The 16,097-nt window shown below is 38.6% G+C and overlaps 1 protein-coding gene and 1 long non-coding RNA gene across 2 annotated transcripts; both read left to right on the forward strand.

Moving 5' to 3' along the window:
* Positions 1–276: 276 nt before the first annotated feature.
* On the forward strand, positions 277–4,277 carry LOC118488855. The gene is made up of 4 exons (XM_035986260.1): positions 277–1,605; positions 2,367–2,666; positions 2,763–3,293; positions 4,125–4,277. The coding sequence occupies exons 1-4, from the start codon at positions 277–279 to the stop codon at positions 4,275–4,277; spliced, it is 2,313 nt and encodes a 770-aa protein (XP_035842153.1).
* Positions 4,278–4,646: 369 nt separating this feature from the next.
* LOC110910876 lies at positions 4,647–6,012 on the forward strand. Its single transcript, XR_002576537.1, has 3 exons — positions 4,647–4,764; positions 5,228–5,281; positions 5,874–6,012. It is a non-coding gene; the product is annotated as an uncharacterized LOC110910876 (long non-coding RNA).
* The last annotated feature ends 10,085 nt before the right edge of the window (positions 6,013–16,097 follow it).

The following is a 16,097-nucleotide window of genomic DNA, read 5'->3' on the forward strand; positions in this document are numbered from 1 at the left end:
AAGTAGAAAGCCGAGTTTTGGGAGTTGTGGATGCCATGATGACTAGCAAGATTGAAGAACTGAAAGAACTGATAGAGGGATCTAAGGGCAAGAGCAAAGAACGACGATGCACATATAAAGATTTTATGGCGTGCCACCCAACGACGTATGACGGTAAAATCGATCCAATCGAATGTCAAAGATGGATCTCGAATATAGAGGCGGTGTTTATACGAAGTCGGTGCGATAAGGAAGATCAAGTGATGTTCGCTACCGTGCGATAAGGAAGATCAAGTGATGTTCGCTACCGGTCTACTAACCCATCAGGCGAAAGATTGGTGGGATGCGCACAGTAAGGAAGTAGGTGAAGATAGACTGCAAATTATGACTTGGCAAGAGTTCAAGAGGCCCTTCATGAGATATCATTGTCCTCAGTCGGCTATCGACAAGATTCAGGAGGATTTCTTGCGCCTCCGGCAGAAAAATGAGTCAGTAAATGAAATATCAAATGCTTTCATGGATAAGATGAAGTTCTGTGGGGAATTGGTAACAACCCAAAGAATGAAGATAAATCGTTTCCATGGCGTGTTAAAGGCAGAAATTAGAGAGTTCATCACTCCCTCAAAATGTGAAACCCTCGATGAGCTCATCAATTTAGCTCGCGATAGAGAGATTGAAATTAAAAGGCAAGAAGAGCGAGGTGAAAAGAGACCAAGCGAAAAGGGTGCAAGTTCTAGTCCGTCTAAAAAGGGGAAATTTCAGGATCAAGGAAGGAAGGGTAAGTCGAAAGGTGGAATTACTCCATGCAAGACTTGTGGGAAGCTCCATATCGGAGAATGTTTGTTAGGCAAGAAGGGGTGCTTCAAATGCGGTAAGGAGGGGCATTCGTCTTATCAATGCCCGAACAACCCAAAGACTTGTTTCAATTGTTTCGAAAAGGGGCATATCAAATCGGAATGCCCGAAGCTTCAGCAAGAGTCAAAGAAAGAAGATAAGAAGCAAGAGGGTTCTAGGGCGAAAGGGAGAATGTTTCAAATTACATCTGAAGAAGCCAAATCCCAGCCGAATGTGGTCTCAGATATCTTTTTAATAAACTCCATACTGGTTTATGTTTTGTTTGATACTGGAGCCACTATGTCATTTATCTCTAGTGAAGTCGTACAACATCCTTCCTTTAGGATTGAACGAATGTCGATACCCTTAGAAGTAGAAACAGCAGATAGTAAAAATTACTTATTACACGAAATATGTAAGAATTGTAAATTAACCATTGAGGATGAGGAGTTTGCTATTGACCTCATACCTATGATCTTGGGGGAATTTAAAGTAATAGTGGGTATGGATTGGATGTCTCAAAACCACGCGGAGATAAATTGTGAAACCAAAACTATACTTCTCCAAACTCCAAGTGGAAGGCGATTAAACATACAAGGCGAAAGAAAGTTGGAAGCGAAGTTATGTACTCTCGTTCAAGCTACTAAGTATGTGCTTAACGGGAGTAGGGCATATTTAGCTTACGTGGTAAATACTCAACAAGGCTCCCCGAAGTTTGAAGATGTTGAAATTGTGAACGAATTTCCGGATGTGTTTCCGGAGGAATTGCCGGGACTCCCTCCCGAACGAGAGGTAGAATTTAAAATCGAATTGAATCCGGGTGCGAAACCGGTTGCGAAGGCTCCCTATAGGTTAGCTCCCACGGAGATGCGAGAATTAATGACACAATTACAAGACCTCCTAGACAAGGGCTTTATACGCCCAAGTGTGTCGCCTTGGGGAGCACCTGTCTTATTTGTTAAAAAGAAAGACGGGTCGATGCGCATGTGCATCGACTATAGGGAGTTGAATAAGCTGACCATAAAGAACCGCTACCCTTTACCTAGAATTGATGACCTTTTTGATCAATTACAAGGGGCGAGTTGGTTCTCCAAAATAGATCTGCGCTCGGGGTACCATCAAGTTAGAGTACGAGAAGAAGACATTCCAAAGACCGCATTTAGAACCCGTTATGGGCATTATGAGTTCTTAGTTATGTCCTTCGGGTTAACTAATGCGCCAGCGGCATTTATGGACCTTATGAACCGGGTATGCCGACCCATGTTGGATAAATCTGTGATCGTATTCATAGATGACATTCTGGTTTATTCACAAAGCAAAAACGAACATGCAATGCACTTGCGTGAAGTACTTGAAGTTCTCCGTAAGGAGAAACTCTATGCAAAATTCTCAAAATGCGCCTTTTGGCTCAGGGAAGTATAGTTTCTGGGGCATGTGATCAATTCGGAGGGTGTTTTAGTTGATCCTTCAAAGATTGATGCTGTAATGAAGTGGGCTTCTCCGAAGAACCCGACAGAGATAAGAAGTTTTATGGGTCTTGCGGGGTACTATAGAAGATTCATACAGGATTTTCAAAGATAGCCTTACCCTTAACAAAACTGACGAGAAAGAAAGAGAAGTTTGTGTGGGGTAAAGAACAGGAGGAGGCTTTTCAAATGTTAAAGGAAAAACTATCTCGTCCCCCGGTCTTGACATTACCGGATGGAACTGAAGACCTGGTGGTCTATTCAGATGCTTCACACCAGGGATTAGGCTGTGTTCTGATGCAAAAGGGAAGAGTTATCGCTTATGCTTCACGACAGTTGAAGCCGCATGAAGTGAACTACCCAACCCACAATCTAGAATTAGCAGCGGTAGTATTTGCCTTAAAGATTTGGAGGCATTATTTGTATGGCACGAGATACACAATTTATTCAGATCACAAAAGTCTCAAATACTTCTTTGAACAGAAAGACCTAAATATGAGGCAGCGGAGATGGTTGGAGCTTATTAAAGATTATGATTGTGATATCCTTTATTACCCGGGAAAAGCAAATGTGGTAGCCGATGCGTTAAGCCGAAAAGATTATCTGTCTCCCCTTCGGGTAAAATCCAAGAAAATGATAGTTACGCCACGATTACTCGAGACGATACGTGAATCTCAAATAAAGTCGCTCGCAGTAGAAGACCTGAGGAGAGAACGATTAAAAGGTGTAATCGATAAACTAGAAGAAAATTCGACCGGACTTAAGACGCGATTCGGCCGAATTTGGATACCACGATTCTGCGAAGTCAAGGCCACTCTACTCGACGATGCACATAAATCACGATATTCGGTCCACCCCGGGGCTACAAAGATGTATCGGGACTTAAAAACCGGTTATTGGTGGCCGGGCATGAAGCGTGATATAGTTAAATACGTCGCGAAATGCTTAACATGCTCCCAGGTGAAAGCAGAACATCAAAAGCCGTACGGGAAATTACAACCCTTGGAGATACCGGTATGGAAGTGGGAGGAACTAACAATGGATTTGATAACCAAGCTTCCTAAAACAAAGAAAGGGCATGATACAATATGGGTAATCGTAGACCGACTTACAAAAAGCGCTCACTTTCTTCCCATCAAAGAAGCTTACTCTTCCGAGAAGATGGCAGAAATCTATATGAACGAGATCATATCCCGTCACGGAGTGCCCGTGTCAATTGTCTCGGATCGGGACACTAGATTTACTTCTCGTTACTGGCAAAAGTTTCACGAGAGTGTGGGTACGAAATTGCACATAAGTATCGCCTACCACCCTCAAATTGACGGCCAGACAGAAAGAACCATTCAAACACTTGTTGATATGTTGAGGGCGTGTGCCCTAGATTTTGGGGGAAGTTGGGATGACCATTTGCCACTAGTTGAATTTTCTTATAATAACAGTTACCATAGTGGTATTCAAATGGCACCTTACGAACTACTATACGGGAGAAAATGTAGAACTCCCGTATGTTGGGGCGAGGTAGGACAAAGAGAGCTTGCGCCAAGTGATTTAATAGCAGCAGCAAATGAAAAGATTGAATTGATTAGAACTAGATTGAAAGCGGCCCAGGATCGGCAAAATGCTTACGCAGACAAGAGGAGGCGTCCTATCGAATTCCAAGTCGGAGATTTGGTTCTATTAAAAGTGTCCCCATGGAAGGGTATAATTCGTTTTCGCAAACGGGGAAAGTTAGGTCCTCGTTATATCGGACCGTTTAAAATCTTGGCTCGGGTTGGAAATGTTGCTTATCGATTAGAACTACCACCCACCCTGGATGGGATCCACAATACCTTCCATGTATCATAGTTGAGGAAGTGTCTTGCGGATGACACAGCATTAGAACCACTTGATGATATTGAGTTGGACGAGGGATTGAACTATGTCGAAAGACCCATAGCCATTAAAGACTTCAAGGTAAAGAATCTCCGCAAGAAAACTGTTAGACAAGTGTTGGTATAATGGCAACACCGAAAAGGTTCAGATCTTACATGGGAAGCAGAAGATGAGATGAGGAGACACTATCCTTTTCTTTTCGGTATGTCAATATTTAAATTTATTTATGTTCAGGTTTCGGGGACGAAACCTCTTTTAAGGGGGGTAGACTTGTAACGCCCCAAAAACGATAAATGATAAGTATAAAAGGAAAATAATATTAAAGTTAATGTAGTTAACGAATTATGGTGAGATCATAGCTAAATGTGGTTGAAGGTTAGACTTGTAACTAGCAAATAAGTGAAGGGGGTGAAAGTGTAAAAAATTAACTTAGCTAAATTTAATAAAACAATAAACATCCCAAACACACAATACGTGTGTCTGGGAGCAATCGAACAAGGCAGAAGAGAGGGGAAACCCTAGCTCAAGAAATCAAGCAATCCAATCCAAGATCATAAGCTAATTCAGTGCATGATCCATAAATTGTGATTAGCTAACCCTAATCTCTTAAGTGGTAAGTTTAATTTTCTGAAATTGTGAATTGTTGAATAAGGGGTAAAACCCAATTTCGATTTCTTGTATCAAATGTGAGAAATATGAGTTAAGATTTCTTTCTAGAACAAGAATCATGTTTGATTTTGGGATTTATCATAGGTATAGTGAAAACCCACTTTGTAGAGATTGAGTAATGAGTAGGAAGCTTATAATGTTATGATCATGTGTTAGATTGATATATGATTTTGTTTGTAATACTTGAATGCTAGATAAACTGATATAGGATGAATTAACTATGTAAATTCAAGGGAATGTGATTGTCTTGTGATGATAAACTAGTAGGAATATGCTTAATAGACTTGTACCTTGTACCTTAATTATGGTGCCTACCAAGTGTTCGATGAAATGCCTAAAAGATGAATGTATGTGGAAATGGTGAAATGAGTTGAGAGACTAAATGAAAGAATGAATGTTTAATGTAGGCGTAAAGGAGGAAGGTACAAGCTCCAAGAAAACGGAAGGCGCGCAAGATCGAGGTATGTTTCGTTGCATACAAATCCTTGTCATATCCTCTTTTTATTTAGATTTGATATAGAACTATCCTTGTATAACAAATGTGACAAATAGCGAGTAAATGACAAATCCGGGTGGATTTGGATATGCTAACAAAAGTTGTGTTAAGCTATGCATTTTGACCGATTGAAATTAAATCGTGTCAAGTAAATATGAACGCCATCCGTTCTAACGGATAGCTTTGAATGCTATAATAAAGGTGAAAGTTATAATCCGTTTTACGGATAGAACAGAGAGTAATGTTGAAAGCAAATAACCCAATTAAACGGGTTGAATGTGTATGCCTAACTCTCAATGAGAGTGTTTATGCTAAACCCAATTAAACGGGTTGAATGTGTATGCTTAACTCTCAATGAGAGTGTTTATGCTGAACCCAATTAAACGGGTCGAATGTGTATGCTTAACTCTCAATGAGAGTGTTTATGCCTAACCCAACTATTGGGGTAGTCGAATACGTAAAAGTAAGAATGTTTTTGTATGGATAAAGCTAAAACGAAAGGATTATGATTTACTAGGGTGATAACTAACCTTTTAAAATTTTAATTGTTAATGTAGGTAAAACTCCACTATAGGCGATTTGGAGATATGGAGCGAGCACGTGTTCAAGCCTTATTATACCAAGCGCTTCCGCTAGTTTATATGCATACTTTTGGGTCCACGTTTTGTCACTTTGTTAAATCTTGTTAGAAGTCTTACACTTGAAAACTTGTTGTTTTTGTTTGGGGTAGTTTAATGCTAATAGGGTTGTACTTGAATGTTGTCTATTATGTCAAAAACAGGGGGCATGTCCGTTTTACAAACGGGTCATGCCCAAATTTTGTAAAAATTCCTATTATGTGTCAAAGTTGGTATTTTGATGTCCGAAAAATTATTCTTTTGTAAGTAATCTAACATTATGGAAAAGCGGACCTTACAAGGTGGTTATCCCAGTTACCACGAAAATCGATCACACATGCCCTGAGCATGTCTTCCAGGGTTTGGATCGTCCTTTCACTTTGTCCGTCAGTTTGGGGATGGTTGGCAGTACTTAAATTTAATCGGGTTCCCATTGCTTCTTGAAAAGTCGTCCAGAAATGTGAAGTGAAATAACTATCCCTATCCGATACAATGGAGAGTGGGACTCCATGTAAGGATACTACTTCGTCTATGTATAACTTGGCTAACCTTTCCATGCTAAAGGTTTCCTTGATAGGTAGAAAATGAGTTGATTTGGTTAATCGATCCACAATTACCCAAATCACGTCATTACCCTTTCGGGTTTTGGGTAACTTAGTAACAAAATCCATAGTTATTAGTTCCCACTTCCAAACAGGCATCTCCAATTGTTGGAGTAACCCTGAAGGTTTCTGATGTTCTGCTTTAACTTGCAAACAAGTTAGACACTTAGATACATAACTAGCTATGTCCTTTTTCATTCCTATCCACCAGAAATTATTTCTTAAATCTTGGTACATCTTATTGTTTCCTGGGTGTATAGTATACCTAGATTTATGAGCTTCCTCTAAAATCTTATCTCTTAAGTTTCCCTGTTTAGGTACCCAAATTCTTTTCTTATGGAATCTCTAAATTCCATCAGTTCCTTGCTCTAACTCCTTTATCCTTTCTTTCATTTCTTCAGCATCGTCCTTGATTGATGTTTCCTGAACATTCCTCAATTGTTCCATTAAATCTACTTGAAGATTTAATCTAAGAGCACGAACTCGCTTTTGCTTTTCATGATACTTACGACTGAGAGCATCTGCGACTACATTTGCTTTTCCTCCGTGATATTGAATATCACAGTCGTAGTCACTTAGAATTTCCATCCATCTTCTTTGCCTCATGTTCAACTCTTTTTGCCCAAATATGTACCTTAAACTCTTATGATCTGTATAAATGGTAAACTTACTTCCATACAGATAATGTCTCCAAATTTTGAGGGAAAAAATTATTGATCCTAACTCTAAATCATGAGTCGTATAATTTTCCTCGTGCTTCTTTAATTTCCTTGATACATACGCAATTACCTTCTTACGTTGCATTAGCACACATTCTAATCCTAATTTAGAAGCATCGCAGTAGACTTCAAGATCTTCTATTCCTTCTGGTAAGGCAAGAATTGGGGCATTTGTTAACTTTTGCTTTAAAATCTTAAAAGCCTCTTCTTGCCTAGGTCCCCATTCAAACTTAACTGCTTTACAGGTTAACTTAGTTAATGGCACGGCTATCTTAGAGAAATCCTTAATGAATCGCCTATAGTATCCAGCTAACCCTAGAAAGCTTTTAACTTCTATAGCTGATTGCGGAACCTTCCATTTGGTGATTGCTTCTATTTTGGAGGGATCTACGTGAATACCTTCATGATTCACCATGTGCCCTAGAAATTGCACCTCCTAGAGCCAAAATTCGCACTTCGAGAATTTGGCATAAAGCTTCTCCTTTCTTAACAAAGTTAAGAGTGCATGCAGGTGTTGACAATGTTCTTCCTGACTTTTGGAATAAATAAGTATATCGTCGATAAAGACAATTACAAATTTATCCAAATACGGTTTACAGATCCTATTCATCATATCCATAAATGCTGCAGGAGCATTTGTTAATCCGAAGGGCATGACTGTAAACTCCTGACGACCATACCTGGTTCTGAAAGCTGTTTTAGGTATGTCTTCTTCTTGTACCTTCAGTTGATGGTATCCGGAGCGTAAATCTATCTTAGAGAAATATCTAGCTCCCTGAAGCTGATCAAAAAGATCATCAATCCTAGGTAATGGGTATCGATTCTTAATTGTAACTTTATTTAATTCCCTATAATCGATACACATTCGCATTGAGCCATCTTTCTTTTTCACAAACAACACTGGTGCTCCCCAAGGGGATGAACTAGGTTGTATAAACCCTTTGTTTAGTAATTCATCTAACTGCTTCTTTAATTCTAACATTTCGGTGGGTGCTAACCGATAAGGTGCATTGGCTATCGGTGTAGTTCCAGGAATTAGATGAATCCTAAATTCTACTTCCCTATCGGGTGGTAATCCAGGTAGTTCTTCTGGGAATACATCCGGGTACTCTGATACTACTGGAATGTCCTTAAGTTCTTTACTTTTGGTATTAACCACTACCGAAACCATATATGTTATTCCCTGCTTTCTGGAATAACTAGCCACTTTCATGACTGAAATGAATTTCATTGGCTTTCATGGCTTATCTCCTACAACCATAATTATTTCTCCTGATGGCGCACGAATTTCTATGGAATTATTTTCACAAAGGATTCGAGCATGGTTGGTTACTAACCAATCCATTCCTAACACAACATCGAATCCAGCTAAGTTCATGGGTAACAGATTTGCAGAAAATTTATGACCTGAAAGTTCTATTTTTCCTTCTTACAAGACTTGATCTATACTAACAAAGTTACCGTCGGCTGTTTCTACTGTATAAATTTGCTTAAGTTTGGTTAATGGTAACTTAAGAGCTTGGCAGAACGAAGTATTTATAAAACTTTGGTTTGCACCAGAGTCAAATAATACTTTCGCATAAACGTTGTGAACTAGAAACGTACCCGCTATCATATCCGGAATCAGATCCGCTTCTTGGGTAGTCAACTGGAAGGCTTTTGCATTCTTCTTGGTTGTTCCTTCCGCAGGTTTAGCTTTATTATCAGCTGGTTTGACCAGTTTAGGGCAGTCTGGTCTAAAATGTCCAGCTTCTCCACAGTTGAAGCAGATCGTCGATTTCTTCCTCATGCAATCTTCTTCTTGATGCCCTGGAATTTTGCAGAAATTGCAATATCCTTTGCATTTCCCAGAATGCTTTCTTTTGCAAATCCTGCAAAATGGGATAGTGGAGGATTGCCCAGTTCCTTTTTTCCTGAAGTTGTTACTAGCATTACCTCCTCGGAATCCTTGGGAAATTTTCTGAGCCAGGTCCTTCTTTCTATTCTCTTCTCGCGTGCATACCAGTTCATCTGTCAAGGTATTGGCTAATTCCACCGCATCATCAATTGTGCGAGGTCTGGCAGCTTTGACGATATTACGAATCTCGCTGATCAAACCCAAAATGTAGCGAGAAATAAGTACTGGCTCTAGCGAAGCCAGAGTTGGCACGATCCTGGCATACTCGAAAAATTTCGAAGTATAACCTCGACAGTTAACATCCACCATTCGGTGGCTCAGGAACTTGTTGGCCATTTGTTCCTTCTCATATTCAGGATAAAATTTTCTTTCCACCATTTGTGTGAATTTATCCCAACTCATAGCATAGGCCAAGTCACTTCCCTTGGCTTGCAGTACCGTATTCCACCATTCTAATGCATCTTCCTTGAAAAGGTGAGAAGCATACATAACTTTATCTTCCTCTACATATTTACTTATTTTAATTACGGCTTCTGTTTTCTCTAACCAATGCAGTGCGGCGGTCGCCCCTTCAGTGCCTGCAAATTCAGCTGGTTTACAGGCAAGAAATTCCTTGTAAGTGCAACCAGGTGTTGCAGCTTTCATTCTTTTGAGTATTGGGGCCTGAATTAAGTTGTCGTTATCGCCTCCTCCGTTAACACTATTACTGAAATTATCTTCGCGCGTGCGTTTATTGGGGTGAGCTTGTGAAGGCTCAACAGGATTTTTAACCGCAGCGATGATTGCCGGAATAGCATTAACTATTCCCTGAGCGACAATGTTTTCTATATCTTGTCGATTTAGGAAGTGATCCTCGTTATGGTTTTCTGATTGATTAACTTCATTAACCGGTTCATTCACAGCGTGTTCCATCTGATAACTAACAATATATCTAAATAAGTTATTGGTACGAATAAATATGACCAAATGCAATTAAAGTAATCGCACGAAATCACATTAAGTTATTCTATTTCCTCTTACTAAGTTGTTAGTAAAGTTTATTGCATATAGATGATATGGTGCTAGTACCGAGTTTGAGATCTAATTTTATTGGTTGGTCCGGGTTCAGCAGTTTTAACTTAATTAAAGGTTGGCATTTACTGCTGTAGTGGCTCACATGTAGAGATCTGCCCATTTTTCATCTAATTCGTCTTCCCATGGGGGTTTATTACTTATTTCCTGAGTTTCCTTATTAGTAATCATTTCTTTTTCTTGACTTTTTCTAATAATCCGACGACTTTTCTTAGCGGTAAGTGGTTCTTCAAACTGTGCCTTACGGACAAATATTCCTTCCTTAGTATCTGGAGGAATTTGATTGAGATGAGGTTCCCTTATCTTTTGGTGAATTATCTAGTTGGTGATAGATGTCCGAAATTCTTTGCTTACCCGTACTGTAAATTAACAAATAGTCAAATACCACAAGAAGAAAAACACATAATCACACTAACACGTACAGTCAAAATTGTCGACCTTGCGACTATCCGATTCTATATATTTTAATAATATGCATCCGTACACACTGATTATCTTACATAAGTTTTATTTTAGTTAATTTACAAGATTATATTATTTGTTATTTTATTATTATTAAACAAACACACCACCACACACTTTCCTAGTCAAGTGGTATTTCAGAAACGACGTTCCCTCTCGTCGTACTTCCAGGAGATCTGTTCTCCCACTTCCCGAATTCTATTCCCTGCATCCACCAACTCCTCGCCATAATGGTGGAGTTCAGCTAAGTTCTCATTGCTCATTGGTGGGTTTGGTGCAGGCTCCGGGTCGAACTGAGGGAAAAAGGTGTTAGGGTTATTCAAAAGATTCTGAAATCCCCAGTCGGTGGTCCACCATTCTTCCAGTTCTGTGGGTAGAGGTTGGGGGTTCACAATGGAATCTGGGATAGCAGGTTCCAAATTTACTGGGAGTTGTGATTCAACGGGGTCATAGAAAAAGTCTTCATCGGCAGGTCCGATGAGGTCACTAAGTGCCAGTTTTTGATCTAACTCCTCCCAGGGTGGCATTTCCTAAGCTTGCTTAGAACTTTCCCCAATCTCTATCCCTTTTCCATTATCCTTGGGATCCTCGACCTTTTTAACTTTTGCCTTCGGTATCGTTGGTTTCTTCCTGCGTACACGCCTCCAACCTACAACCCTCTGCCTCTTTTTCACTACTTTTGGTTTCTCATGTGGTTGAGCTTTGAACACCATTGGCTCCTCGATGTCCGCCTGGTATCCAGTAACAGTACCAGTGGTATCCATATCTGTGCTATGGATAGAAAAATTTTGAAGGGCTTCTGATAGTTCGTTCATGCTGTTAGCACACACGAAGACGCACACAACCCTAAGTTAAAATTTTGTAAACTAAAATTTCACCGAATTACAGAATGACAATCAGAAAAATTAAGTATTTCTAAATACTTAATTGGCTTAAACCAGTGGCTCTGATACCACCTTTTTCTGTCACAACCACCGTCCCGGTTTTACCCGGTCCAGGAGCCATGGGGCAGAAAAACCCGTGGTATTTTTTATTTAGCAGCGGAAGATTTTAACAGGATCTTTTAAACTTGAAAATGCCCGATTATTTTATTTCATCACTTGGGATGAACCCGGTAATTTACAATAGAGGAATTTCCCGAGGAAATTCCCTGATTACAAAACATGTTTATTTATTTAGTTGAGCCACCACTTCAAGCTTGATTAGTGCTCCGTAGCACTTTTTCCTTGATTCACAGGAGGTCGCCTGAAACATGTTTTAAAAATATTTTGTCAACGGGGAAATACTGGTGAATCATTCAATTTTCATAAAACGACACATAGCTATTAATTACAGCATAAGAGCGATTACAATGGCCTTTATCTTATTTTTTATCTGGCGCCATGTCACAGCCGTGTGACGATGGTCATATCACTATTGGTTCCTTTCACCAAAGTAGTGATTATTATCATTGTTAGGATTGATTAGCCTAACTGTGAGAATTTAGTAATGTGCACAATACCCCACTAGCCAGTGATTCAAGATGACCACGACTTAATCCCTGTAATTATAACTTTTGAAATAATTCAAAGTATTGTAAAACACGGTTAATAAAAAGAGAATGACTCACATTGCAAGTTTATACGGGCAGAGTTTAGCCTACTGATAAGCCTGATAACCTAGTTTAAACAACAATGCACACAAACTAGGTTAGTAACTAATACAGCATTTACGATAACTCATGAGATACAAACCCTCACAACGAATGACAAAGTGCGATACTTAAACATCCATCAAATTCACGACGAATGACAATGTATAACCCTAATGTGGGCAGCACTAAAACATCCATTGGATAGTTCCAATCGATCGGACATAGAATCGTAATAGCGATCGAGTTAATACCCGGTATCGTGGAAGTACCTCACTACTGTAAGTGTAAATTTCGAATTTGAGCAGCAAAACTACATTTTTGTGAAAAGATTTCGACACCAGTGAATTGCTCTTGTTCCAAGCTATTTATAGCTGAAAAATGGGTCTCACGCGGCCCGTGTGAACCCTTGCTCGTCCCTTACGCGGCCCGCGTGGCCACCTAGTCTACGTGTAGGTTTGCTGGGTCACGAGTAGGGTTGCGAGGTGGATGCCACGTGGACTGGGCACGCTTATCCGGTCAAACACATGTTAACGCCGCCCGCGTAAGGTTATGCTTTCCCTTACGCGGCCCGCCTGAAACGCATTTTTCTTGTTTTCTTGGTTTTTCATGTATGTTAGGGTTTCAGGGGTCCGGGTTTTCACTTACAGGTCGCTTAGGGACATTTTTGCAGTCCTTACAACTATAATTTAACACAGAATCTAATTGGGCAAATATAAAACATAAAGTGCTAATAAAAGTGTTTTATCATCTTAGCCATACATAGCAACAAATCATCAAGTTAATAATTTAAAAAAAAACATACAACATCACCATCAAAAAATTCATAGTTATAGTATCTGATATCAGAACAGACTTAAATTTGTTTGTTAAACTGATGTAACTTCATTTAATACAATCTTCTGTTGCGAAGACATGTATGTGAAGTGCAACATATCACCAAACCTCAAGTTATTGTCAGTCATAAACTTTCGCCAACCGTCCAATGCATAACGTGGGTTCAATTCATTTAACTCAGACTTAACATCACAAACCTCCACAACTCCAACCATGTTTTGAACTTTCAAAGGATGAAGATCAAGAGAAAGACCTGCTCGTCTGGCAACTTCAGCAAGAAGACGCTACATGTATTGTGTGGAAAAAAATAATAGTCAGACAAATAAACATAAATCATTAGTTTGTTATAAAAAAAATGGTCTACCAGCCTATAGTCTCCTTTGTGATCAAAATGAAAGAACTCAGGGTCGAGAGGATGTCCAGAATGTTTATTTGCAGTCTTTGCAATCTTATTTCTACGGTTAAGCTTTTTCTGAACGGTGGCAGCTCTCTTCCCCTTGACGAAAAAGTAAACATATACATGTGAATTAAAGAAATGTTGAATATATGCACAAAAAAAAACAGTTTATATAACATATACTAATTAACTGGCAAGTATAGATACCTTAACTTTATGAACAGACGCAGAACATCCAATATGATCACTTGTTTCGACAGGAAAGGCAGCATTTCCCTTAGTCCTATTCTTGACCATCTCCTTTCTCACAGAAGTAACTTTACTTTTCTTCTTAACCTGTTGTCATAGAGTAACTTTAATAACAATAGTAATATAACAATCTTTAAGATGGTAAACTTAGATCCTGGGTTTTGTTCAGTCGTGAAGATATGCGTCTCTTCGACGTGCATTCGGCATTGGTTGGTAAGTTCTTGTAAATAATACATTATTGGATAAATATAACATCAGTAAACAGCATTAATAATAGTTGTAAAAATATTAAATTCTTATATGTGTTAAATTAAAAATAAATAATTTTAATAATTTAAATAGTACCTGAGTAACAGTTGTACCTTCACCTACAGACACAACTTCTTCATCCTCATAAGTCCTGGTCAACATTAATGAAATAATTAATATAATGCTAAAAAATTAAAACTTTTATTGCTAATGATAAATACTTATGTACCTTGAATGCATTATCAACATAATCAACCTTTGATATCTCAAGTACACTATCATCATCAGATTCAGGTTTCTTCAAAAAGCAAATCTCAGTCTCATCTCTATAAACTACTACCTCAAAAACAACATCATCAATTCTGCTAAACACAAGCAAATCATCCTCCAGTATCCCAACATCGTTGCACATTTCCAGCCATCCTCTAGAAAATACAAAGTTGGTATCAACCTTAGACGCCTCAACATTCCAGTAGGAACCCTTATAACAAATTTGAAATTTGCCACTTGGTGGGCTATTTACGTAAAATTGTTTAATGAAGCAGTCTTCAATTACCTACATACAATTAAAAATAATGAATACTATACGTGAAGTATGTATCTTATGAGAATAAGTGTTAACACGTTACAGATGCAAAAGAATAGAAGTTAAGATCAATACTCATACCGTAAAACCAAATCTTGCATAAGGATTAAAGGTGAAATAAGATTCCCCACGCATGCCATTAACATAACATGAAAGTTCAAGTCCAAAATCACCTAACGGTTTGAAAACCAACAAAGTATCCCTCGGAAAATTGAGATCTTTAACAACATTGTCCCAACCGTCAGTTATTATCGGCGTTGAATTTTCTGTTCTGACCCTCACAACCCATTTTTTACCAGAATCATGATATATTCACAACCTATTTTTTTGCCAACAATCTCCCCACTTTTGATTAGCAAAGAATATAGGTACATCCTGTATATATAATTTTTAAATAGTATAAGAAAATATAAACCATAAGAACTGTTAAATATATATCTCAATAAAAATAAATTATGTATGTAAAAACATGTCATACCAGTTTCAAAGATTCTGGGTTATCAAGAAACTTAACAAATGTAGTACACATCATAAAACCTGAATTAGTAAAGATGTTACAATATTGTAATTAAAAAGTTGGCTTCGAAAATGAACATTAACTTTTTGTATTAACAGAGTATGTAGTGAAATTAATCATAGAAACAGAGTATGAGTTAAAATTTGTGACACTCGAGGTTTTTCCGAACGATCACCTTGTAATATTTTGTGTATATATATATATTAGTAAATGAAAACGTGATTTTTACTTGATATGTGACGTATGTATGTATTATATATGTAAATATGAGAGCCGAAACCACGACCCGAGACCATGACTCGCAACCGGGCGGTTGCGAGTGGGTCACTCGGTTGCGAGTGGGCCTTTGGGCCGTAACCGGTTTGGGTCGAAACCCCCAAGCCCAACCCGAAACACCCTATGAATATATATCCCACCTCCTCCTCATTTCCTTCATTTGTTACACCAAACAAACACACACCTCTTCTATTTTCTCTCAACTAAAAACCCCAAGCCAACAACATCCAAACTCTTCCAAACTCTCGGTTCAAGCAAGGATATCGGACAAGGACTCGGTCAAGACCATCACTCGTATACTCCATCTTCTCGGTTCCCTTCTCTTTGTTTTCGGCTCCTCCTTTCATAACCGGTTAGTGTTATCTTTGTGTATCTTTTGTGTATAAGATTTATGTGGGTTAAATGAACTAGAAATATTATGCTTGGTTAGAAATACTATGCATGATTTTTAGGAAGATTGTGAAGTTTTGACTATGTGTGTTAAACCCTATGTATGATACTTGCTAACATGCTTAAATGGTTATGGAATAATGGTTTAAGGATGTTTAGGGCCAACCGAGTTATGTTAATGCCACTAAGTGTATGTTTTACTTGTTCTTGCATATTAATCTTGTTAGAAATAGGTGATTTTCGGTCCAAAAATGTGTGATTATGTTAACATGAAAACCCTAG

This window comes from Helianthus annuus, chromosome 17, assembly GCF_002127325.2.
Source record: "Helianthus annuus cultivar XRQ/B chromosome 17, HanXRQr2.0-SUNRISE, whole genome shotgun sequence".
NCBI classification, from domain to species: domain Eukaryota; kingdom Viridiplantae; phylum Streptophyta; class Magnoliopsida; order Asterales; family Asteraceae; genus Helianthus; species Helianthus annuus.